Source organism: Elephas maximus, chromosome 3 (assembly GCF_024166365.1).
Source record: "Elephas maximus indicus isolate mEleMax1 chromosome 3, mEleMax1 primary haplotype, whole genome shotgun sequence".
Classification (NCBI taxonomy): domain Eukaryota; kingdom Metazoa; phylum Chordata; class Mammalia; order Proboscidea; family Elephantidae; genus Elephas; species Elephas maximus.
Window position 1 is genome coordinate 59,480,048 of NC_064821.1, and position 25,842 is coordinate 59,505,889.

At 41.0% G+C, this 25,842-nt stretch overlaps 1 protein-coding gene across 3 annotated transcripts in view; it reads left to right on the forward strand.

The window, feature by feature from the left end:
• The first annotated feature begins 880 nt into the window (after positions 1-880).
• Positions 881-25,842, forward strand: part of OTUD3 (OTU deubiquitinase 3) — a 39,977-nt gene continuing 15,015 nt past the window's right edge. For 2 of the 3 annotated variants that reach the window (XM_049878128.1, XM_049878129.1), the window contains exons 1-3: positions 882-1,257; positions 19,116-19,264; positions 22,824-22,936. In XM_049878128.1, coding sequence (XP_049734085.1) covers positions 1,043-1,257; positions 19,116-19,264; positions 22,824-22,936 — 477 coding nt within the window. In that variant the 5' untranslated portion in view covers positions 882-1,042. Of the gene's footprint in view, positions 1,258-19,115; positions 19,265-22,823; positions 22,937-25,842 lie in introns of all 3 variants that reach the window. The other variant, XM_049878130.1, reaches the window with a different exon arrangement.

Consider the following 25,842-nt stretch of genomic DNA (forward strand, 5'->3'; position numbering starts at 1 on the left):
CACTTTACTTGGATTCACAATCAACGCCCAAGGGAGTAGCAGTTAAGAAATCAAATGATGAATTGCATTGGGCTAATCTGCTGCAAAACACCTCTTTAAAGTGTTGAAAAGCAGAGATGTCACCTTGAAGACTAAGGTGCTCCGGACCCAAGCCATGGTGTTTTCAGTCGCCTCATATGCATTCGAAAGCTAAACAATGAATAAGGAAGATCAAAAGAGAATTTATGACACTGAATTGTGGTGTTGGCAAAGAATATTAAATATACCATTGACTTCCAGAAGAAAGAACAAATCTGTTTTGAAAGACATACGGTCAGAATGCTCCTTGGAAGCAAAGATGGCGACACTTGTCTCACGTATTTTGGACATGTTATCAGGAGGGATCAGTCTCTGGAGGACATCATGCTTGGTGGAGTACAGGGTCAGCGAAAAAGAGGAATACCCTCAATGAGATGGATTGACACAGTGGCTGCAACAATGGGCTCAAACAGCAATGATTGTGAGGATGGAGCAGGACTGGGCAGTCTTTTGCTTGGAACATACAGTGGCTATGCCGACTGGATGGCACCTAACAACAGTAAAAACAGACAAGATGAGCCATGTTGAAGTGTCTATCACAACTCACAAAGAAGACTTTGAAATATTTTAGTTTCCTTCCTTTCCTAACTTCTGCAACTGCTTTCTTCTACAATCATCCTCCATTTCTCTTCTTGACCTTTCCCCCTTTGTTCTCTCTGGTCCCACGTGCTCCTCATTAAAGTACCACCCACCACTAGAGGGAACAGTAGAATAAACACGGATGGACGACCCTCTACCTCTCCCAGGCCGGCTCTCTATGGCGCCGAGCCCCCAGCCCCAAGGAGGGTGGGGGCGGGGTTTTGGTCACGTGGCCGCGGTGCCAGGCACCCGCGCAGGCGCAGTGGCAGTGGCCGAGTCGCCGGGCTCTGTCGCCCGTGCCCCTTCGCCTTCTTGGCACCTGAGGGGGCCGCTCGGAGGGTCCTACGGTTTTCCCTGCTGCCGCTGCGGCCGCGGGGTCAGGGCCATGTCCCGAAAGCAGGCGGCGAAGAGCCGGCCGGGCAGCGGCAGCCGGAAAGCCGAGGCCGAGCGCAAGCGGGACGAGCGGGCGGCGCGGCGGGCCCTGGCCAAGGAGCGGCGGAACCGGCCCGAGCCCGGCAGCGGCTGCGAGGAGGAGTTCGTCAGCTTCGCCAACCAGCTGCAGGCCCTGGGGCTGAAGCTGCGGGAGGTGCCGGGGGACGGGTGAGGCGGGCCCGGGAGCGCGGGAGGCGGCGCCGGGGGACGCGCCGGGCCTGGCGACGGCCGCCCGCTCTCGTCAGTCCATTCATTCAGGAGGCCCCGAGCGTCAGCCGGTGGAGGAGGTGTAGCGGCGAGCGAGGCCCCTCACCTCCACATGCTCACGGGAATCCCAAATTGTCCTAAATCGTGGCAGGCGCCCGGAGGAGGTGTTAGAGTGAGAATATCGGGGCGGGTTTACTGTAGTTTGATGGCCAAAGAAGGCCGCCTTGAAAGGTGACATTTAGGCTGAGACCTGAAGGAATGAATTGGAGCCAGTCATTCAGAGAGCACAACCTCTGTCATGATGACGAGAAGAAGAGCAGAAGGAGAGGCATAAGCCTCTCTTGGTGTAATGCTTTGTCCCCTTGAGTTCTCACTGTTGGGTATTGGCGCTTTACGTTTGGGAAATTAGGTCTGTGAGGGCCTGTTGTTTACTGAGCTGAAAGTAACTTCACGAATTCTTACTTACACACTCTGCAAGCGAAGATGCTTACTCAAGCTTGCTTTGGGCTTGGCCTGGATCCAGGTCCAGCTTTTTTAGGGAACACGGGATGGATAAATAATTGGGGATGGGAAGGGAGAGAATGGGGGCAGGAAAAGTGGCTTCAGGAAAGAAGAGAGAAATCGAGGAGCATGGAAAGAAGATGGAAAAGGCTAGGGAAGAGGGAAGGAGAACAGCTAGCATCCCCAAATGCAGGGGCAGGTAAAGGGGGGTCTGGCTGCCAGAATGTGTCACTCTGGAGGAGACCGTATTATTGACAGCCTGGTTGGTGTTTCTCCTCCAGTCATTTGAATGATCAGATTGGGCAGAGGGAAAAACGAAGTTAAAGACCATACGGGATTGCCTTAGTTATTATGTGTGGAAAAGAGGCAAGAAGACGGTTTTCTTGATTTTACATTACATTGCTCCTAATTAATCCGCTCTGTGAACTGGCCCGAATTTACCTTTCCCATCTTTCCTCTCCTATATATGCCCGGTGCTTCAGGCAGATTGGATTTCTTCCTGTTCACAAAGGGTTAGCCACCTCTCCTGTCTTGGTGTTTTTGGTTAAATTGCAATTAGAGCTTGATTGTGTCTTATTCACCGCCACCTAGCATGGTGCCTAATACATAGAAGGTATTCAGTATGTTTTTGTTGAATGAATGATAAAAATAAAGAGGAAGGCCATCTAGCCACTCAGCAGGCCCCTAAAAGGGGCATTTTCTTAGTAGGGTCATTACAGTTCAAGGCTTGTTTTGCCGAGTCTTGCTTTCAGCTTACTACCTTGGTTTTGTCAAATAGGCGTTCAGAGTTTATTAACTATTCAGGGCCTTACTTATTCTAATCAAACTCACAACCAAAATACCAATTGAATACAGTGGGTTTGGGGTGGTGCTGCTCGTTACAAATGATTGTAGTGCTTTTGTCCGCTATGCTGCACATGGCATTCCCAATATCAGGGTGCTCAGGAAACTGAAGTACTCAACAGAAGTTTACTTATGAGCAGGAATCAGAGCATAGGGAATTGTAAAGTCTTGAGGGCTCTCATAAAAAAAATGGGAAACTGGGACACTATCTCCCTCTCCTCTCTTCCCCTTCTCTCCCCTCCCCAAAAGAGGATACTTCAGTTAATTCAGGAAACATTGATTGAGCAAGGTGCTGAGAATACGTTGACTAAGATACGTAATGAGTTCACAGCCTAGTAAGGGAGAAACACAACAGTGGGCCTCAAACTTTGTGGCCTTAGGACCCCTTTATGCTCTTAAAAATTACTGAGAACCCAAAGAGCTTTTGTTTATGTGGGTTATCTGTATCAGTATTTACTATATTAAAAAATAAATGGGAGAATGTTTTAAAACAAAAGTACACAAACACATTCCATTAGCTGTTAGAGCGACAACCTACCTCATCGTATATCACGTAACTGCTGGGTCTTGAAGGATTGATAGGATTATGCCATAAGAACATGCCAGGCTGAGAGGGGGCAAATGAAAGGCAGAAGAGTGCATTTTTGGGAGATCTACACGTTGTTCAGGACAACAAGAGCAAAAGGTAGAAAGGTAGTGGGCATGGAGGCTGCAGAGGTCAGCTGGATTGGAGTGTTCACATCTCTAGCTTCGGAGATCTCTTATCTTTGGACAATTAGATAAAATGATAATGTTTTGTTTTTTGAGTTCCCCTTGTGTAGGCTTCATGAAGCTAACCCCCTTCTGTTCACAGATTCTTTACATGGGTACCATCACATAGACTGTGGTTCATCCCTTTTTAGTATTGTGACCCTTTTGGATGTGATGATGACAGGCTATCCACTGTGCAGTGAATGGTGGTTTCTGTATATGTGATGGCCTGGCAGGTGTCAACAAATTCTTTTATTTATTAGTACTTACTGAGTACTCTCTGAAAGTCAATACAATTATGATAATATAAGAAAATAGTTGGCAGTCTCCCCTCTCCATTCTTGTCTGATTACAGTATTGAGAAGCCTGAAATAGCATTTTGTTATGGGCAAGTTCATTGCTGGCAATGTGGTACTTGTAGCATTCTGGAACCTGCAAATACTTGGGAATGAATTAACTGGTATCTTTTAATGCAGCTTTTATATAAGTTGAGTCAGTTTAACAGAGATTAATCAAAGAGCTAATTATGAGATTTTGTAATGCATCATGGACCACCTTCATATTTGCCTGTAGGATGTATTCATATAAATTGGATTTAATTTCAGAACAAAGAAATAGATTACCTTTCATGTTGTCCTTTAAAAACATGATTGAATACAGAGTGAAAAGAGTCTCTAATTGGAATCCAAACCGACTGCCTTCTAGTCAGTTCTCACTCATGGCAGTGAGATATTAACACCTGTCTGATTTAGTTTTATCTACTAAATGAAGCCCTAAATTACCTTACTAATTGGTAGTGTTCTAAAATTAAAATATTAAAAAATCACTAATTTTAGCCTTTTGTCTGTGTCTCAAACATGTTGTTTTATTTGTATTACTATTACTATTTTTTTTAATGTCACAGGATCTTAGGGATGGAAGGGCATTCACAAATCATCTTGTCTAATTGTCCGTTAAGGAGTCCTGGTGGTGCAACTGTTAAGTGCTTAGCTGTTAACTGAAAGGTTGGCGGTTTAAACCCACCAGTGGCTTCACGGGAGGAAAGACCTGGTGATGTGCTTCTGTAAAGATTATAGCCTAGGAAACTCTATGGGGTCTCAATAAGTTGGAATTAACTTGATGGCACAACAATAATTATCCACTTGTGCTTGCATCACCTGAAAGCATCCCATCTCATGTGCCTAGCTCAGTGGTTCTCATTCCTTGTGACACAACAGAATCACCTGGGGAAACTTTTAAAAAAATATGGTGCTTGGGGAGGCGAGGCCAAGATGGCAGAATAGCCAGCCATTTCCTGCGATCCCTCTCACAACAAAGACCTGAAAAAAACAAGTGAAACAATTATATTTATGACAAGCTAGGAGCCCTGAAAATTGAAGGGAAAGTTAGAAAATGAACTGAGCGGCAGGGGAAGGGGAGATGGTTCAGTATTGGAGAGGAGTTGCTGTACCTGAATTGCCGGGATCCCTCAGGCACCATTCCTAGGAGCGGCTGTGGTGGGCTGGTGTTAGTGTTTGTCCACAGTTTTCTCAGGGAGAAACAGCCAGCTGAACAGCCTCTTCACACCTCTGGAACCAGGGAATAACGGTGCTCTTGGCAAAAGCTAAGTACTTGTGTATATTTTACTGTGCCCCCCCCCCGCCCCGCCCCCATTCCCAAGCTGGCTTCAGAGGCTTTTGATTTCCCTGGGCATGAGATAGGCTGTGTTGAGCGCCTGGAGCCATCCTCCTGGCCTTGGAGTAGGAATAAATTCACAATTGGGGGAAAAGATAATTTAACAGCTCTACTAACTGAGGAGCTCAGGACAGAAGTGGCTCCTGTCCAGGCATAAACGGTCTGTGGACTTTGAATACCTTTCCCCCCTGCATGGACCTGTATGGGCCTATTTCAGGAGAATAGGCCCTTGTTGAAAGACTACATCCATTTCAGCTGTGCAGTGAAGAGGTGGGTGTTTGGTATTTGACCCTGCTTTGCCTGTTAAACAGGGTCATCACCTACCCACATCAGGGGCCTAAGCACTGGTGGCTCCACTCAGGTCACCCAGCCACCCCTGACAGGGCTCCAAGGACAACTGGTACCTCCCAGTCTTTACAAACAAAAGCATTGGGTGCCCATGATCCATTTGCAAAACCCAGGCACCTGTATGTTTTAGAGAACAGGGACACGCTTTCCTCACAGACATGTGGGGGATGGTTCTCGGCCCCCTGTCTTGTTCAGAGCGTGACTTCCTGCTGCAACCAGATATTGGTACCCATACCAATCACCCCTGCCCCTCTAAGACTGTAGGACAGAGCCTGTACCACACACTTGATGATCAGCTACCTGGACACCTGAGCTGAATTCATACAAGAAAACTGAATGGACTCCTAGACTGATATACCTGATAACAGCTCTAGCCATCTGGGGACAGGACGTCAGAGCTTCAAAGGTGAAAATAGTCAAGCTAGCTCACTCAAGCAACCCATTTGGGCATATCAAAACAAAACAAAGCAATAAGCTGGGATACAGTAAGGAAACATAACATAAACTAATACGATAACTTATAGATGGCTCAGAGACAATAGTCAATATCAAGTTACATAAAGAAACAGACCATGATCGCCTCAGCAAGTTCTCAAAACAAAGAATCAATGGATTTCCTGGATGAAAGTGCCTTCCTGGAATTACCGGATGCAGAATTCAAAAGATTAATATACAGAACTCTTCAAGACATCAGGAACGAGATTAGGAAGGAGATCAGGCAATAAGCAGAACAAGCCGAGGAACACACAGATAAAGTAGTTGAAGAAACTAAAAAGTTTATTCAAGAACATAATGAAAAATTTAATAAGCTGCAAGAATCCATAGAGAGACAGCAATCAGAAATTTAGAAGATTAACGTTAATATCACAGAAGTAGACAACTCAATAGAAAGTCAGAGGAGTAGAATTGAGCAAGTAGAAGGCAGAATTGGTGAGCTTGAATGTAAAACACTTGGCACCAATATATTTGAAGAAAAATCAGATAAAAGAATTAAAAAAAAAAGAAAACTTAAGAATCATATGGATCTCTATCAAGAGAAATAACTGACTAGTGTTTGGAGTGCCAGAACAGGGAGGGACAACAGAAAGTACAGAGAGAATTGTGGAAGATTTGTTGACAGAAAATTTCCCTGATATCGTGAAAGATGAGAAGATATCTATCCAAGATGCTCATTGAACTCCACATAAGGTAGATTTTAAAAGAAAGTCACCAAGACATAATCAAACTTGGTAAAACCAGAGATAGAGAATTTTAAGAGCAGCAAGGGATAAATGAAAAGTCACCTACAAAGGAGAGGAGGCAGTAAGAATAAGCTCAGACTACTCGGCAGAAACCATGCAGGCAAGAAAACAATGGGATGACTTATATAAAGCATTGAAGGAAAAAAATTGCCAGCCAAAAATCATATATCCAGCAAAACTCTCTCAAATACAAAGGTGGAATTAGGACATTTCCATATAAACAAAAGACAAGGGAATTTGGAAAAAGCAAACCAAAACTACAGGAAATACTAAAAGGAGTTCTTCAATTAGAAGATCAGTAATACCAGGTATCAACCCAAGACTAGAACATTGGATAGGTCAATCAGAGGTCAACCCACACAGGGAAATCACAAAAATAAATCAAGATTAAAAAATGCTCAAAACAGGGAAACAGCGATGTTATTATGTAAAAAAAGACCACATTAAAACAATAAAGAGGGACTAAGAACTGTAGTCATAGATCTTTCATATGGAGAGGAAGACAAGGCAATATAAAGGAAAAAATAAATAAATTAATTAATTAAAAAAAATAAAAGTTAGGTTTAAACTTAGAAAAATAGGTGTAAATATTAAGGTAACCACAAAAGAGACAAACTATCCTACCCATCAAAATAAAATATGAGGAAAAAATAGAGAGTCAGCAGATACAAAATCAACAACAACGAACAAGAGGAAAAGACAATATATAAAGATAAACTACACAGCACGAAAAATTAAGTGGGAAAGAGAAACTGTCAACAACACACACACAAAAAAGGAATTCATAGAATCCTATGAGAATGAAACCACTTCCTATCAGAACCTTTGGGTCACAGCAAAAGCAGTGCTCAGAGGTCAATTTATATCAATAAATGCACACATACAAAAAGAAGAAAGGTCCAAAATAAAAAAATTATCCCTACAACCTGAACAAATAGAAAGAGAACAACAACAGAAACCCTCAGGCACCAGAAGAAAGCAAATTATAAAAATTACAGCAGAATTAAATGAAATAGAAGACAGAAAAATAATTGAAAGAGTTAACCAGACCAAAAGCTGGTTCTTTGAAAAAAATAACAAAATTGATAAACCATTGGCCAAACGGACAAAAGAAAAACAGGAGAGGAAGCAAATAACCTGAATAAGAAATGAGATGGGTTATATTGCAACAGACCCAACTGAAGTTAAAAGAATCATATCAGATTACTACAAAAAATTGTACTCTAGCATATTTGAAAACCTAGAAGAAATGGATAGTGTCCTGGAAACACATTACCTACCTGAACTAACACAAACAGAGGTAGAACAACTAAATAGACCCATAACAAAAGAAGAGATTGAAAAGGTAATCAAAAAACTCCCCCCAAAAAAAAAAGTCCTGGCCCAGACGGCTTCAATGCAGAGTTCTACCAGACTTTCAGAGGAGAGTTAACACCACTACTACTAAAGGTATTTCAGAGCATAGAAAAGGATGGAATACTCCCAGACTCTTCTGTGAAGCCAGCATATCCCTGATACCAAAACCAGGTAAAGACACCACACAAAAAAAGAAAATTACAGACGTATATCCTTCATGAAATTAGATGCAAATATCCTCAACAAAATTGTAGCCAATAGAATTCAACAACATATCAAAAAAATAATTCACCATGACCAAGTGGGATTCATACCAGGTATGCAGGGATGGTTCAACATTAGAAAAACAATTAATGTAATCCGTCATATAAATAAAAGAAAAGAACCACATGATTTTATCAATTGTTTCAGAAAAGGCATTTGACAAAGTTGATCACCCATTCATGTTAAAAACTCTCAGCAAAATAGGAATAGAAGGAAAATTCCTCAGCATAATAAAGGGCATTTATACAAAGTCAACAGCCAACATCATCCTAAATGGGGAGAGTCTGAAAGCATTCCGCTTGCAATTGGGAACCAGACAAGGATGCCCTTTATCACCACTCTTACTCACCGTTGTGCTGGAGGTCCTAGACAGAGCAATTAGGCTAGATAAATAAAGGGCATCCAGATGGGTAAGGAAGAAGCAAAAGTATCTCTTTTTGCAGATGACATGATCTTATGCACAGAAAACCCTAAAGAGTCCTCAACAAAACTACTGAAACTAAAAGAAGAGCTCAGGAGAGTATCAGGATACAAGATAAACGTACAAAAATCAGTTGGATTCCTCTACTCCAACAAAAAGAACATTGAGGAGGAAATCACCAAATCAGCACCATTTATAGTAGCCCAAGAAGACAAAATATTTAGGGATCTTACCAGAGATGTAAAAGACTTATACAAAGAAAACTACAAGGCATTACTGCAGGAAACCAAAAGACACCTGTGTAAGTGGAAAAACATACCTTGCTCATGCATAGGAAGACTTAACATTGTAAAAATGTCTATTCTGTCAAAAGCGATCTATAGATACAATACAATGCAATTCCAATTCAAATTCCAATGACATTTTTTAATGAGATGGAGAAACAAATCACCAACTTCATGTGGAAGGGAAAGAGGCCCCGAATAAGTAAAGCATTACTGAAGAAGAAGGCGGCCTCCCTCTACCTGATTTTAGAACCTATTATACCGCCACAGTAATCAGCCTGGTACTCGTACAACAACAGATACCTAGAATAATGGAACAGAACTGAGAATCCAGACATAAATCCATCCATATATGAGCAGTTGATATTTGACAAAGGCCCAAAGTGAGTTAAATGGGGAAGAGACAGTCTCTTTAACAAGTGGTGCTGGCATAACTGGATATCCACCTGCATAAAAATGAAACAAGACCCACACCTCACACCATGCACAAAAACTAACTCAAAATGGATCAAAGACCTAAATATAAAATCTAAAATGATAAAGATCATGGAAGAAAAAATAGGGACGACACTAGAAGCCCTAATACATGGCATAAATGGTATACAAAACATTACTAACAATACAGAAGAGAAACTAGATAACTGGGAGCTCCTAAAAATCAAACATCTATGCTCATTCAAAGACTTCACCAAAAGAGTAAAAAGACTACCTACAGACTGGGAAAATGTTTTTAGCTGTGACATTTCCGATCAGCATCCGATCTCTAAAATCTGCATGATACTGCAAAAATTCAACTACAGAAAGACAACCCAATTAAAAAATGGGCAAAGGATATGAACAGGCACTTCACTGAAGAATACATTCAGGTAGCTAACAGGTACATGAGGAAATGCTCATGATCATTAGCCATTAGAGAAATGCAGATCAAAACTACAATAAGATTCCATCTTACTCTAACAAGGCTGGCATTAATCCAAAAAACACAAAATAATAAATGCTGGAGAGGTTGTGGAGAGATTGGAACATTTATACACTGCTGGTAGGAATATAAAATGGTATAACCGCTTTGGAAGTCAATTTGGCACTTCCTTAAAAAACTAGAAATAGAATTACTGTATGATCCAGCGATCCCACTCCTTGGAATATATCCTAGAGAATTAAGAGCCTTTACATGAACAGATACATGCACACCTACGTTCATTGCAGCACTGTTCACAATAGCAAAAAGATGGAAGCAGCCAAGGTGCCCCTCAATGATTAATAGATAAATAAATTACAGTATATTCACACAATGGAATACTGCACATCGATAAAGAACAATGATGAATCCGTGAAACATTTCATAACATGGAGGAATCTGAAAGACCTTATGCTGAGTGAAATTAGTCAGTTGCAAAAGGAGAAATATTGTATAAGACCACTATTATAATAACTGGAGAAATAGTGTAAACAGAGAAGAAGATATTCTTTGATTGTTACAAGAGGGGGGAGGGAGGGAAAAAGGGAGAGGGACTTTCACGAATTAGATAGTAGATAAGATTTAGGTGAAGGGAAAGACAACACACAGTACAGGTGAGGTCAGCACAACTGCACTAAACTAAAAGCAGTTTCCTGAATAAACTGAATGCTTCGAAGGCCAGCGTAGCAGGGGCAGGGGTTTGGGGACCATGGTTTCAGGGGACATCTAAGTCAATTGGCATAATAAAATCTATTCTGAGAATATTCTGCATCCCACTTTGCAGAGTGGCTTCTGGGGTCTTAAATGCTAGTAAGCGTCCATCTAAGATGCATCAGTTGGTCTCAACCCACAGGGAGCAAAGAAGAGTGAAGAACACCAAATCACAAGGTAATTATGAGCCCAGGAGACAGAAATGAGTGCATCGACCAGAGACTGCATCGGTCTGAGACCAGAGCTAGATGGTGCCCGGCTATAGGCGTTGACTGCCCTGACACGGAGTGGAACGGAGAGCCCCTGAGGGAGCAGGAGAGCAGTGGGATGGAGACCCCAAATTCTCACAAAGAGACCAGACTTAATGGTCTGACTGAGACTAAAAGGACCCCGGAGGTTATAGTCCCCAGACCTTCTGTTATCCCAAGACAGGAACTATTCCTGAAGCCAACTCTTCAGATGGACTGGAATGTGGGATAGAAAATGATGACACATGAGACTATGTTAGCATCTCCTGTTTGGAGGGGAGATGAGAGAGCAGAAGGGGTCAGAAGCTGGCCGAATGGACATGAAAATAGAGAGTGGAGGAAAGGAGTGTGCTGTCTCATTACGGGGAGAGTATTTCGGAGTATGTAGCAAGGTGTATATAAACTTTTCTATGAGAGACTGACTTGATTTGTAAACTATCACTTAAAGCCCAGTAAAAATTAAAAAAATCCCATAGCTAAAAATACCAGAGGTAGGATTCAATCTGTGGTCTCCTAAGAGTTCTTTGTAAAATATAAATATATAAAAAGTAAGGCATTGATAACTGTGTCAATTAAATGATATTGTTTTTGTTTTCTTAATGTGACCATTTTCTTTTGCAGTTCAGTCTTGTAAATCAATTATTGCGTATAGCAGAAAAAAGAGAAAAGTGTGTGTCTTTAAATAATAGAGAACCAAATAACATTATATATATTTGCTCCCAAATACTCCAAAGTGTCTGCTTAAATAGAAAGGCCAGGAATTGGAATGGTTTTGTTTTATTTTGTTCTTAATTCTTGAGCCCTTGTGGCATAGTGGTTAAGAGGCTCGGGTGCTAATGAAAACGTCAGCAGTTCGAATCTACCAGCCTATCCTTGGAAATCCTATGGGACAGTTCTACGCTGTTCTGTAGCGTCACTAAGAGTTGAATCAACTCCCTGGCACATGAAAACCAGATTCTTGGGGTGAAGAGGGGTGGGTAGAGTTGTGAAGGAATGGTAACGTAAAAACAAAATCAGACAGCACCTAGCAACAACAGGCGGCTTTCTGATAACTCAACCGTGGCTGAATTTTGAATGCATGAAAGAAATGTTTAAATAGCTACACAGTAACTATTTATATGAAAAGTATCTCTTTCTAACATAAAGTCTAAAGCCTAAAGTATTTTGATGCACTAATATTCCGACATTTCTTTGAAAATACAGGGGTATTCCCTATTAGATAACACACAAGGATTGTATTGTATTTGGAAAATACAGAAATAAAGAAAAAAAATGCATTACAGAAAACTATAATCAAAAGGTAATTCCTGTAATTGAGCGTATTATTTTCCCTGAAAAAAATTTTGTTTTGTTAAAAAAAAAAACTGGGCTCTCCCCTAGGTCAGCAACAGCAGCCTCTCAGGCACAGGGCCTGGTTATTGATGTAGTTTTCACAGCCCCTCGGGTGATTGTGATGTGCAGCCATGACTGAGAATGACTGTCTAGAGTCCAGATTTCAGATGAGGGTGTCTCAGACCGTAGCATGCAACAGGAGCACCTAGAGGCCTAGCTAAAATCAGCTTCCTGCACTGCACCCCCAGGCCTGGGATGCCAACCTAGAATTTTTCTGTTTCACAAGTGCCTGGGTGATGCTGACATTGCCAGTCAGGGATCACACGGATCCAATTTTTACGTGTATAATTCAGGGACATTGATTACAGTCTTCATGTTGTGCAGCCATTATCATTAGCCTTTTCAAAATTTTTCTGCCACCATTCACATAAACTCAGTGCCCCCTAAGTAATAACTTTCCCTTCCTCCTCCCTCCCACCTTTGGTAACCACCAATAAGCTTTGGTTTCTGTATATTTGCCTTTCATATAAGTGAGATCATACAGTATTTGGCCTTTGGTGACTGACTTATTTCACTCAAGGTTTCAAGGTTCAAGGTTCGTCTTGTGTTGTGGCATGTATCAGGACTTCATTTATGTTTATGGCTGAGAACTAATATTCCATTTTGTTTATCCATTCATTTGTTGGTGGACATTTAGGTTGTTTTCACCTTTTGGCTATTGTGAATAGTGCTGCAATGAACACTGGTGTACAGGTTTCTGCTTGCATTCCTGCTTTCAGGTCTTACGGGTATATACTTAGAATTTGGATTCCTAAGTCATAGTACATTTATTTTTTATACAATTTTACACTTACAGCACACTGCAGTTTGAACTAAGTACATTTCAAGTGCTCAATACCCACATGTGGCTAGTGGCTACCATATTGGACAGCAAAGATTTAGACAATTACTGAAGACTGCCACTCATAGAAATTTATAAAACTCTGAGTCTTTCCATTCTACCCTCATAGAAATAAGATAACATCTCCTTTTATTTGCCAAAATGTGTCGCTGTAGCTTCCATGTTTTAATCTTAGTTTATTGTACAATTTTCATTTCACATGATACATAGTTGGAGGTGGTTCATGTTCATCATATGATGTCGTGTAAAACCACATCATCTCATCTAAACATGTCTCTTAAAATGCGGTAACCAGAATGGTTCCCAATGTGCTAGCTGTGATCTGACCTCATAGAATAGAACAAAACCTGCCCCCACCTCCTTTCTGTACATTTACCACTGTTACTGCAGCCCATTAAAATTTGGGGGGTTTATGTTGCAGTAAGGAGCCCTGGTGGTGTGGTGGTTAAGCGCTTGGCTGCTAACTGGAAGGTCTGTGGTTCGAACCCACCAGCCGCTCTACTGGAGAAGTTGCAGCCTGCTTCCATAAAGATTTACAGCCTTGGAAACCCTATGGGACAGTCCTACTCTGTTCTACAGGGTGCCTATGAGTTGGAAATGACTCAAGGGCAGTGGGTTTTAGTTTGGTATATTACAATATCGCCTTATACAAAATTAAGCACTAAAAAATTTTTTTTTAATATATGCTGCTTGTTCAAAAAAAATTTTTTTTTTTAACTCAAATGCAAGATCTTACATATATCCCTTTAGCTCAGTGGTTCCCCAGTGGAAACCATTTTGTTCCCCAGGGGACATGACAATGTCTGGAGACATTTTTTTTTTTTCTGTTGTAATAACAGCTTTATTGAGGTATAATTCACATACTGCGAAATCACCCTTTTAAACTGTACAATTCAGTGGTTTTTATTAGTTGGGCAACCATTACCACTATCTAATTGCAAGACGTTTTCATCACCCCAGAAAGAAACCCTGCATCCCTTAGCAGTCACACCCCAAATCCCTATCCCCCTAGCCGCAGGCAACCACTTACCTACTTTCTTTCTCTATGGATTTACCTCTTCTGGATATTCATATGCAAAGAATCGTACAGTACGTGGCCTTATGTGTCTGGCGTCTCGCACTTAGCATGTTTCAAGGTTCATTCACATCGTAGCATTCTTTTTATGGCTGAGCAATATTCCCTTGTATGGATGTCCACGTTTTTTTATCCATTCATCTGATGATGGATAATTGAGTTGTTTCTACTTTTTGGCTGTTGTGAATAACGCTGAATCCAGCTGTGCCTGAAGTCCACACACTGGATTTCTTATCTATATAACCCAATAGAATCCTCTTTTTTGCTTAAACCAGTTTGAGTTGTGGAAGAGTTCTGATAAACTATAGAAACCCAAAACAAGAGGTGTTCCCTGTGTCTGTTTGGAGGTGCTCATGACTGTAGATGCAATGCAGACTCAAAGATAACTAGGCTTGATGCCTTTTATGCTTTAAAATAATTTAGGTCAATTAAATGGCAGCAGGGCTTAGACATCTTGACAGTGCATAAGGAGAAACTGTTTCCAAACTATAAATCATGGGCTAGAAAGCACTAGTCTTTTCCATTTTTAGCCTGACACTAATTTAGAAAATAATACTCAGTTCTTTTCTGGGAGGGTCTTTAGGTCCTTGTCTGAAAAATGGAGTAATGTTCTATCAGGAAGGCTGCTTGCCTGTCCCTTTAGTAGACTGGGTGAGCTGCTTTTATTCTGGGTTTCAATAGAAAACTGTATGGCTCTATCATTTGTATTTGTCTCATGTTACTTTTTTAAATTGAGATATAATTCACATATGTACAATTCACCATTTAAAATATACAATTCAGTAGTTTTCAGTATATCTACAGAGTCGTGCAACCATAGTAGATTTTCAAATATTTTCATCATCTCAGAAGGAAACCCCGGACCTATTAGCAGTTACCCCCAACCTCTCCACCACTAAAGCCCACTAATTGGCTTTCTGTCTCTATGGATTTGCCTATTCTGAACATTTCATAAAAATGAAATCATACACTCTGTGGTCTTTTGTAACTGGCATCTCTCACTTAACATATTTTTAAGGTTCTTTCATGTTGTAGCATGTGTCAGTGTTTCATTTCTTTTTTATGACCAAATAATACTCCATCCATGGATATATCACATTTTGTTTACCCATCCTTCAGTTGATGGATATTTGGGTTGTTTCTGCTTTTGGGCTTTTATAAATAAGCTGCTCTGAACATGCGTATGCACATTTTTGTGTGGGTGTATACCTAGGAGTAGAAATGCTGGGTCATATGTAACTCTAATCATTTGAGGAGCTTTGGGACTGTTTTCCAGAGCAGTTGAACTATTTAATAGTCCCAGCAGAAGTGTATGAGAATTCCAGTTTCTCCACATCCTTGCTAACACTTACCATCTTTTTTATTCTAGCCATCTGTCTTAGTTTCCTTGGGCAGCCATAACAAAATACCACAGCTGGCTTATAGGAAACCGTGGTGGCGTAGTGGTTAAGCACCACGGCTGCTAACCAAAGGGCTGGCAGTTCGAATCTGCCAGGCGCTCCTTGGAAACTCTATAGGGCAGTTCTACTCTGTCCTATAGGGTCGCTATGAGTCGGAATCGACTCAGCGGCACTAGGTTTGGGTTTTTTGGTTTGGGTGGCTTATAACAACAGAAATTTATTGTCTCACAGTTGTGAGTCTCAGTCCACATTCAGAGTCTTCGCAGGGCCACGGTCTCTCTGTCTGCTCTAGGGAAACATCCATCCATGTCTCTTCCAACTTCTGGTAGCCCCATGCGTTTCTTGTTCCTTGGCTGGCTTCGTCATCCCATAGCCATCTTCTCCTTGTGTGTGTGTCTCTCTCTGTCTCTTTTCTTTTTCAAGAGGTCCAAGAAAAGTTCATTGGCTCTCGTTGGACTGTCTGAGGTCAGTATTCACCCCTGAACCAATCACAGAGGCCCACAGGCTGGACACTGCTGATTGGCCAGGCCTGGTTACACCTTCTTTCCTGGAACCTGGTAACAGAGAAGAGTGGTTCTGCATGCAACCCACTTCTAGGTATGCCATTCGTAGGCTCCCAGAGATGGCAAAAGGTGGAGACATGTTTGACCATCATAACTCAGCAGTGGGATATGGTACAGGCATCTAGTGGGATGTTCCTGAACATCCTACAATGTACAGGGCAACCCCCCACAACAAAGAATTATCCCAAAATGTCAGTAAGGTGGAGGTTGTTACAGTGGAGTGGAGGACAGTGTGGCCTTCAGGAAACAGTCGATCTCCTTAAGGTCTGTTAGGCAGTGGTTGCTTGGTTCTCATAAGTATCCTGAGCACCCTTGTTGAGCTCCCTGATAGGACCCAAGTAGGTTGAATTGTTTTCTCATATTTCCTGTGTCTCTACCTTATAACCCTATCAGAAAAGAAGTGATTTCAGTCTATTGTTTTTAGTGAGCTCAGAGTTTGGGAAATATAGAAGAGCATATTAAAATGAATTCAACAATTATCCCTAATTTCACTACTAGAGATAACTAGGAGCTGTGGTGGTGCTGTGGATAAGAGCTACAGCAAACTATGGCTGCTAACCAAAAGATTGGCAGTTCGAATCCACCAGCTGCTCCTTGGAAACCATATGGGGCAGTTCTGCTCTACTGTTAACATTTTCGTTTTGACATTGAGTGAAGGTATAGACCCTAGAGTCAGGCTGCCTGGGTTTGAATCTTGGGTCTACTAACTAGTTTTATGACCTTGGGCAGATTACTCTACGGTTAGCCTTAGAATTCTCCCTGTGAAAAGGTGCATAGTAATAGTACCTATCTTATAGAATTGTGAGGGCTAAACATTTAATATTTAATACATATGAAGTGCTTGAAAGGTTCCTGGGTGGTGCAGACATTTTGCACTTGATTACTGACTGAAAGATTGGTGGTTTGAACCCACCCAGCAGTGCTTTGGAAGAAAGGCTTGCCAGTCTGCTTCTGTAAATATTACAGTAGCCAAGAAAACTCTGTGGAGCAGTTCTACTTTGTGACACACGGGGTCACCATGAGTCGGAATGTACACCACGTCAGTGGATTTAAAGTGCTTAGAACCGTCCTTGGCACACTGAAGGAACTATTTTAAGCATTTCAGTGTTTTTTCTTTACATACGTTTGTATGTGTGTTTCTGTGTCTGTGCATGCATGCGATGTCCAGATCAACATGGTTGGGCTTGTGCATACAATCTTGTACCTACTTTTTATGCTTATATGGAGAATGTTTCCCTATGTTACTAAATGTTCCTAAAAAGCTCGTTATCCTCTATAGAATACCGTGAATTCTGACATATTAAATGTAAAATAACTAAATGCAAAATTTTGTGCTAAATTATACCTCCCTTTAAACTAGATTTAAGAGTAGACTAGTGGTGGCAGTTTTGACAAGATTTAAGAAAAGTTTGAGAGAAAAGTTTAAAATTGAGAATGTTTTATCCATTAGCTTTTTCCCCTCCTGTGGTTGAAAAATATTATTGTTAGATTTTGCAGTACACCTCAGTTTAGCTTACAGAACTACGTTCTTCCAATCACTTCTAGAATTTTTGCCCCAGATTGATGCAAAGCATCTTGGTTTCTAATTTATAGAATCTGTTGTGAAATTCTTCCTTCCCCCTACAAAACAAACCAAAAAAATGTATAAATCTTTATACATTTAAAGAGATTTCTGCTTTCCTATAAATTTCTATTGAAAACTCAACTTTTGAAGTTGAAAAACAAAAAAAGTCTTTCTCCTACACATTTAGGTCTAACCCATACCCGTTGTCATTGAGTTAGTTCCAACTCTTAGTGAACATATAGGACAGAGTAGAACTGCCTCATAGGGTTTCCAAGGCTGTAATCCTTGTGGAAGCAGACCACCACATAGCTCTTCCACACAGTGGGTGGTGGGTACGAACTGCTGACCTTTTGGTTAGCAGCTGAGTGCTTAACCACCGCACCACCAGGGCTTCTTTTTATATCTGAAGTCCTAAAAATAATGATGTTATATTTTAGAGGTAGAATATCATAGTGTTTTATTTGAAGAGTAAACAGTTTGTGTGAAACCGGGCAACTGTTTGGCTTCAGAACGGCTTATTTCCTTAGTTTTAAGTGTAACAGATTGTGTTTGTCTTGTTTCAGGTCTGTGTATCTGGGCCTCTGTGTTTGTGACATAGTTTGGAGTTATACATGTGTTTTGAGGGATTTGAAAGTAAAGATAACTCTTAAAGTTAATTGCCAGCATTTTAATTTTAGGGCAAAAAAACCCAGTATGATGTTTAAGTTTTTACTTGACAGGAATAACAACAGCATTGTTGCTCCCTGGGTATGGGGGTGAGGTACCCAGGGAGGGAGGATGTGTTACGGTGAAGTACAACTGTTTGTTGTTCAAGTGTTTTCCTTCTCAGTTTCTCCACTGTGTTAGTAGGGCTCAGACAGGTTGTTGGATTCAATTGCTTGTTTGGGACACTGACAGATAGCTGTCTTTTGTGTGTTCTTTGTCAGATGCTTAATTAGTTAGCTGGTCAGCTGCAGTGAAACTTGTTTCAGAAGGCAATAGATTAATCATTTTAGAAGGGGATCTGGGAATTACAGCCCTTAGGTGTGGAGTGGCTTTTAAGGACTGGACTCTTGTCTTTAGGTGGTTAGTGTATAACCAGCTCCACTTACAATTGAAGCAGTAGAGGCCCCGGGGGTTGAATGACTTCCTTGCAAGTCAGCCAGCTGATAAGTGGGGGGTAGAATCCTTGTTTGTTGCCTCTCAGGAAGGTAATGGGGTTGAATATCTGCCCCAGTGCTCTCCCCGCAGGCTCTGGGAAGAATTTGGGACTGTCAGAGTTGAGGCTTTCTTTATCTCTTCTGTGCGTCAAGGGCTCCCATGGATGACCTAACACGAAACATCGTTGTTTTAGATGAACTCAGTTCATTTTTAAAAGGTCTTGACTAACACCTTTGTGTTGACAGCAATTGTCTGTTCAGAGCCCTTGGTGACCAATTGGAGGGACACTCACGAAATCACCTCAGGCACCGACAGGAGACAGTGGACTACATGGTCAAGCAGCGGGGTGATTTTGAGCCCTTTGTAGAAGACGACATTCCTTTTGAGAAACACGGTAGGTTCATGTGGCACACTGGACCCTCCATCAATAATGCATTGGGTAATTACATCTATCAGCATCCCCTACAATCCCAGCCAGGGGTTTGGTTACATAACTTATGGCATTCATTTATTCAACAAATACTCATTTGCCTACTCTGTAATAGGCAACATGCTAGGTAGTTGGGTTAGATGTATATGCCCTTCATAAAAACGATGGTGTTAATTGACCTGAAAAGCTATTCATGAATTCTTACTGGGGGAGAGGGAAGCAGGCTATAAAGTAGTATGTAAATATTGACCTTGATCTCATTTTTTATAAGAATACACAAACACATAACATTCTAAAATAAAGTCTGGAGAGATACTAACATTTTATGGTGGTTAATTTTTAGCTCCACTTATTTTTCAGAAATCACTCACTCTCTTTAAACTTCTTTATAAATGGGGGATAATAATAGTACCTATTTTATAGGCTTTTTATAAAGATTAAATTAGGTAATAAAAGTAAAGTAAGATCTTAGTAAATGTTAGCCATCTGGGGCTGGTGGGACTGTGAATGTTTTTAATTACCTTCTGTAGATTTTTCTGATTTTTAAATAATGATCATGTATTAGTTTTATAATCAGAAGAATCAGTAAAGCTGTTTTTATTTCTCACCAAAAACCCAAACACAACTTGTTTTCTTTGAGGCAAGTCAGTCAGTGATTTTAATTAGTTCCTTAATAGGCATAAATATAGTAAGAAAATATATATGATCTTTTATGCTTTCATTTCAGCAAATACTGTGAATCTGATTTGCAAGGTGCTGTTATATTTATGTTTTATAAGTAGCATTTTTATCACAGGGCTCATGGTCTGTCTCTTACCGGAAAAGAGACAGTCATTTCTGTGTTTTAGAAAGGTAACTCTGGAGACCGTGTTGAGAATGGATGGGGAGAGGGACTGAGAAGGGAGAGAAGTTAGTGGGATCTCCGTATTTACCAGGTGAGAGAAGAAGATGGTCTCTACCAAGCCAGCTCTGAGGTTAATGAGTAGGGTCCAGGCCAAGACAGTTTGGCAATGTAGTTGACAAGACTCACTGGAGGTGTGGAAGTTGGTAGAGGGAAGAGACAAAGATGATCTGAGTTTCTGCTTGAGGAATGGCTAAGCACCCATACTGCCAGCAGGATGGAGGGCAGCTGGAGGAGAACGTTTGGAGGGAAGCGATCAATGATCCCAAAGCCTTTCCTTTTCCTCCCTATGAGGGAACTCATTCATTAAGTACCAGAGACAGAGCAGTGAAACCCTCAGATGAGAAATTTGTACCAGTCACTGAGTTCTGATGGTCCCTCTTCCTGGGCACACTCTGTCTAGCAGGTAGAAATAGTTTGCCAGCAGTTCACAATTCCAGTGTATGTATATGAGGGAAATTTAGTAGTTTAGTACTATATAAAATGAATTGTGTTGTTGATTTAATGAAAATATTATTTCGGATGAAATGAGCTTTTAGTTTGTGATGTGAAATTCTACTTTGAACTTCTTCAGTAAAGGTTGTGTGGTAGATGTGGGAGTGTGGGAGGACAGGAAACACAAACCTTGGGTTGCCAGTGTGGTGGTCACTTTAGATGCAGAGTGGAAAGGTGGTTTTTTTTTTTTGAAATGTCTTGTGCATGCCTGATGGTCGGTTGGTGCTACTTGAGAATTTGAGCATAAAAGAATTGAGAAGTGACTCTGACTCTGTGTAGCAACAATGAAGAGAAACCCAGAAGTCTGCACATTCTGTTAGTCAGTTAAAGACTAGACTTACTACATTTATCACAGTTATGTGTTTTTAATGTTGTTTTACCTTAATACACTTTGAGATTCTTGAGGGCAGGGATCGTGTCTTTCTTTACTACTCTATTCCCACACTCAATGCCTGACATATGGTAGGCACTCACAAATTGTTGAATGAATAAATGAATGGCTCACTTAACTACCGAGGACCCCGTTACCCTTGTGTCCAGCTGTGTCTTCTGGGATTATTCCTTGCTTCTAGGCTGTGGCTTCAGAGAATCTGCAGCGTCTTTTTCCCCAACTACACAAATACCCAAATCAGAAACCTGGGTCTTCTTGATGCCTCCCTCTCAGCCCCTCCTTATAACCAGCCACTTATTAAGTCTTATCACATCTACCTCAGTATTTCTTCTCTTCGCTGCTGCTGCTTGTTGTGGGCTGCTGTGTCTGTTCCAACTCATAGAGTAGAACTGCCCCATAGGGTTTCCTAGGCTGTAATCTTTACAGAACCACTGGTGGGTTTAAACCACTGTCCTTTTGGTTAGCAGCTGGGCACCTAACCATTGTGCCACCGGGGTCCTTCTTGCTACTACCTCCTAAAATCAGGTCTCCCTGGCCTTTTGCCTAGATTTCTGCAGTGCCATTTGGATGGTCTCATTGCTTCTAGTCTTGACCCCTTCAGTCTGTTTTACACGTTGCAGCCAGAGTGATCCTCTAAATGCATATCTAATTACGTCTTTTCCCTCTCCAAAACCCGTTGGTGGCTCTCCACTGACCTCAGGATAAAGTCAGACTCTTCAGAGCTTCGCGATTTTTTATTCGTCTACTCTTGTCTCTTGCCATTTTCTTCTCCCTACCCTCTCCGGCCCCCATTTCAGAATTCTAAGTTCCTGCCATACTGTATAGTCAACAAACTCATCATTCTATCTTGCCTTTGCTTGGAACATCACCCATTACTCCTCTAACTCTTACTCGTCCTTTGGGTATTAACTTAAGTGTCCCAGTAAGAAGCTTATCTGATAGACCTTACTGTCCCACTTCTGAACTGGCTTAGGTCCCCCTGTGGTATGCTCTCATCACACCTGGTACTTACCCTTCCGTTGCACCTATGCACCAGTAGTGCCTGTCTTCCTGTTTGCCCCTACTGGGTGTAAACTACTTCAGGGCAAGCTGGATGACAGGCGGTGTAGTAGAGTAGCCAAGAGCCAGGGCCTTGGAGATAGGCTGCTTGGGATGAGATCTCAGCTCCACTATGTACTGGCCCTGTGACCTTGGGCACAGTTATGAATTACTCTGTGTCTCAGTTTCCTCATCTATAAAATGGGGTATATGAAGTAATATGCAGTCATTAATGCTAGCTATTACGATTACTGGAAACCCTGGTGGTGTAGTGGTTAAGAGCTACTTCTGCTAACTAAAAGGTCAGCAGTTTGAATCCACCAGGCGCTCCTTAGAAACTTTGGGGCAGCTCTGCTCTGTCCTGTAGGGTCGCTGTGAGTCGGAATCGACAGCAACGGGTTTGGTTTGGTATTATGATTACTGGGTTTATTATTACATCCCCAGCGTTTGGTACAGACCTCGGCATATAGGAAGTACTCAGTAAATGTTTATTGGAGGAATAAATAAGTGAATCCTTCTGAGTAGCAGTCTGTGCAGTGTTCAACTAACTGAATTCCTGGACTCTGACAAAGCTAATAGGTTTTTCAGATGTATGCTCTTCTCTTTATTTGAAACAAAATAAACACCAAGGCGTATTTGCATGTGCATTTTTCCATTGTGAAGACTTCATTTCTCTTTTTTCTCCTGTTTCCACGCAGTGGCCAGTTTGGCAAAGCCTGGTACTTTTGCTGGCAATGATGCAATTGTAGCCTTTGCAAGAAATCATCAATTGAATGTGGTGATTCATCAACTTAATGCCCCTTTGTGGCAGGTAGGTCACCATTCAAGACTTTGTGTTAAGCTCTTATTTAAGAATTAGCTTTGTGAATTTGTGCCCTAATGTGATAGGGCCTGACCTGTAACATTGAACCGTATGTGATCACTTGGACTGTGAGCCTAAACAAAGACAGAGGAAGCTTGTGTGTCTTGAAATGAAACCATGTGCTATGTACAAATGGAATCTGGACTATAATTCAGAAGCCTTTTTAAAATGCCAGGAATATTACTCAAAATCAATTAATTTGAGGGCAGAGAACCTAATATATATGGAAATATTTATAAAAATCTCAAGTGAGAATTTTAAGGGTTAGTGCATACAGGTTCTAGTTTTGAAGAATGTCCGTTCCCATGTGTATTTTTTTTTTTTTAGGTGAAAGGACACAAAAAGATAAAATTTATTATAATAACTGTTGCTGAGAAGTATGTTCCAAACAACAGAAGAATTTATCTCATGACCTAAATCTCAAGCTCTGTTTCTGTGCTCTATGTACAGAATGGTTTCGCTGGTTTTACAACAAATGCTAAGATTTTACAACAAATGCTAAGTTTACGTGGTAGGATAGCAGTGAATATTGTTAAACTGTTAAGTTTTCTTTTTTTTTCTGTTGTGAAAAAGCTGCTCATTCAACTCTATCCTTCTGTATCTCTGGTGTACTCAATTAACCCAGTTGCCCAAACAGCCCGTTAAACCAGGCATTCTGGAGTATGGAAGCTCAAAGGTCGGGGCGAAAGTGTATACAGGTGTCCACCCCCTTGCTCTTTCTCCTTGAATTCAGAGCCCTTCCTGTCACTTTGTAATTCAGCCCTGAAGACTGGGCGTGTGGTTTCTATCAATCTTCCTCCCTCCCTGCGTCCCTCCCTCTACTCCCCCCTTTCTAACTTTTTTTTAATTGGAAAGGCAGAACATTGTTAATTGGAGAAAATTTTGAAAATTCAGAAAAGCCCATATAGACAAATAAAAATTATCCAGAGCCTCACTACTCAGAGATTATCACTGTTAAATTTTAGTCTGTATCTGTCATTCACACATACACCAAACCAAAACCAGACCCGCTGCTGTTGAGTTGATTCTGACTCATGGGGACCCCATGTGTTACAGGATAGAGCTGAGCTCCATAGGGTTTTCTTGGCTGTAATTTTTATGGAAGCAGTTCAGCAGGCCTTTTTTCTGCAGTGCCGCTGGGTGGGTTTGAACTGCCAACCTTTTGGTTAGTAGATGAGTGCAAACCCTTTGCTCTACCCAGGGGCCTCACACATACACTGAGCTATAAAAACATTTCTATATAACTGGAAAGATACATTCCAGAATGTTTTTATGCAAACACATCCATTTTTATATACGCACACTTGGATATCATTCTGTATTATATCATCATAAAGGTTACAGTGTCCCTTTTTTCATGTGTTTATTGGCCATTCCTTTGTAAATTGCTTATTCCTAGCTGTTGCCCATTTAAAAAGAAGTTCATTGAGGTATAATTTATCCTAAGAAGGCAGAATTCATCCTTCTTAGGGGTACAGGTGTATATATTTTGACAGACATAGTTGTGTAACCACTATCGACATACAGAATATTTCCACTTCCCCAGAAAGTTACCTCATGCTCCTTTGTGGTCATTCATTCCCTTCCCTGCTGCTGGCGACCATTAATCTGATTTGTCTTTAACAGTTTTGACTTTCCGGACTGCCAAGTATATCTGCCTGGCACAATGTCCTTTTAACAAAAATAACACTACAACAAAACAAATTAGGTACTCCATGGGTTGGGGGGACTTTTACCTTACAGGGATATAATGAACATGAGTGAAACGATAGCTGTGTGAGTTCTTTGGTGCAGAGTTGCCAGACATACTGACACCAGGTAGAGCTATCATATTTTCAGTGAGGCTCTCTCTTTCTAAGGATTGTCTTTGAGCCAAGAATATTGGTTACCTTCTTTTTCATTGTCCCAGTTTTTTTGGTCATTAAATTTATACTGTGTACCAGAAGTCATCAAAATCATTTGAACATATGGTGTGTAATGACCCTATTCTTAAAGGAAAATACTCAATGCCAACTCAGTAACTGTAGCCTGCTTTTTCCTCCATCGATAACTTGAAAAAAATTTTTTTTTCTTCTAAGTTTCTTAATTCTCTGGATAGTTGTGGAAGATAATTCTCTGTAGTTGGAATTTTTTTCAAATTTATTTCTCTAGTGTTCTCTCTCATGGATTTCTAAATGTTGAAAGTATGTTTTTCGAAATAAATATATTTCCTTTGTAATGGAATGTTTTTCACTGGTACTCCCTCATTTCTCCCCACCCCAATGAAGCATCTTATGAAATTTAAGAATTAAAACTGCATAGGGTCGCTATGAGTCGGAATCGACTTGACGACAGTGGGTGGGTTTTGGTTGCCACTGTTATGGGGCTTTAAGACCTCTTGCATTAATAATGAGTAGGCTGATACTCACAACATGGCAATAGAGAAACCTGCATCCCCCCATGTGCCTCCCTACCCCCATTACAAAAGGAACGTGGGAACATTTGCTCCTTGTACAGAATGGAGAAATACATGGCATAGAAAGTGGAAACTCCTCATGATTTCTCTCCCCGTGAAAATCATGGTTCAGTGTGGTGACTGTTCTTCTAGTTTTTTTTTCCAATTCATAATGCATATATTACTATTATTTAAACATATAAGTGCTTTAGGGATTATGTCATTCAAAGATTCTAATAAACTACTATTTCTTTTCCTAGTATTCTTCCTGGGAGACAAACGGTGCCATCTCTGTTTTGTATGTGTTGAAACCACACACAGTATTTAAACTTTCTACCCTTTTTGGACTTTGAGACCTAGGTATTCTGCCTGAAGACACCTTCACAGTTCTCACTTGTAGACCTGTGTGGCTCATGTTTGC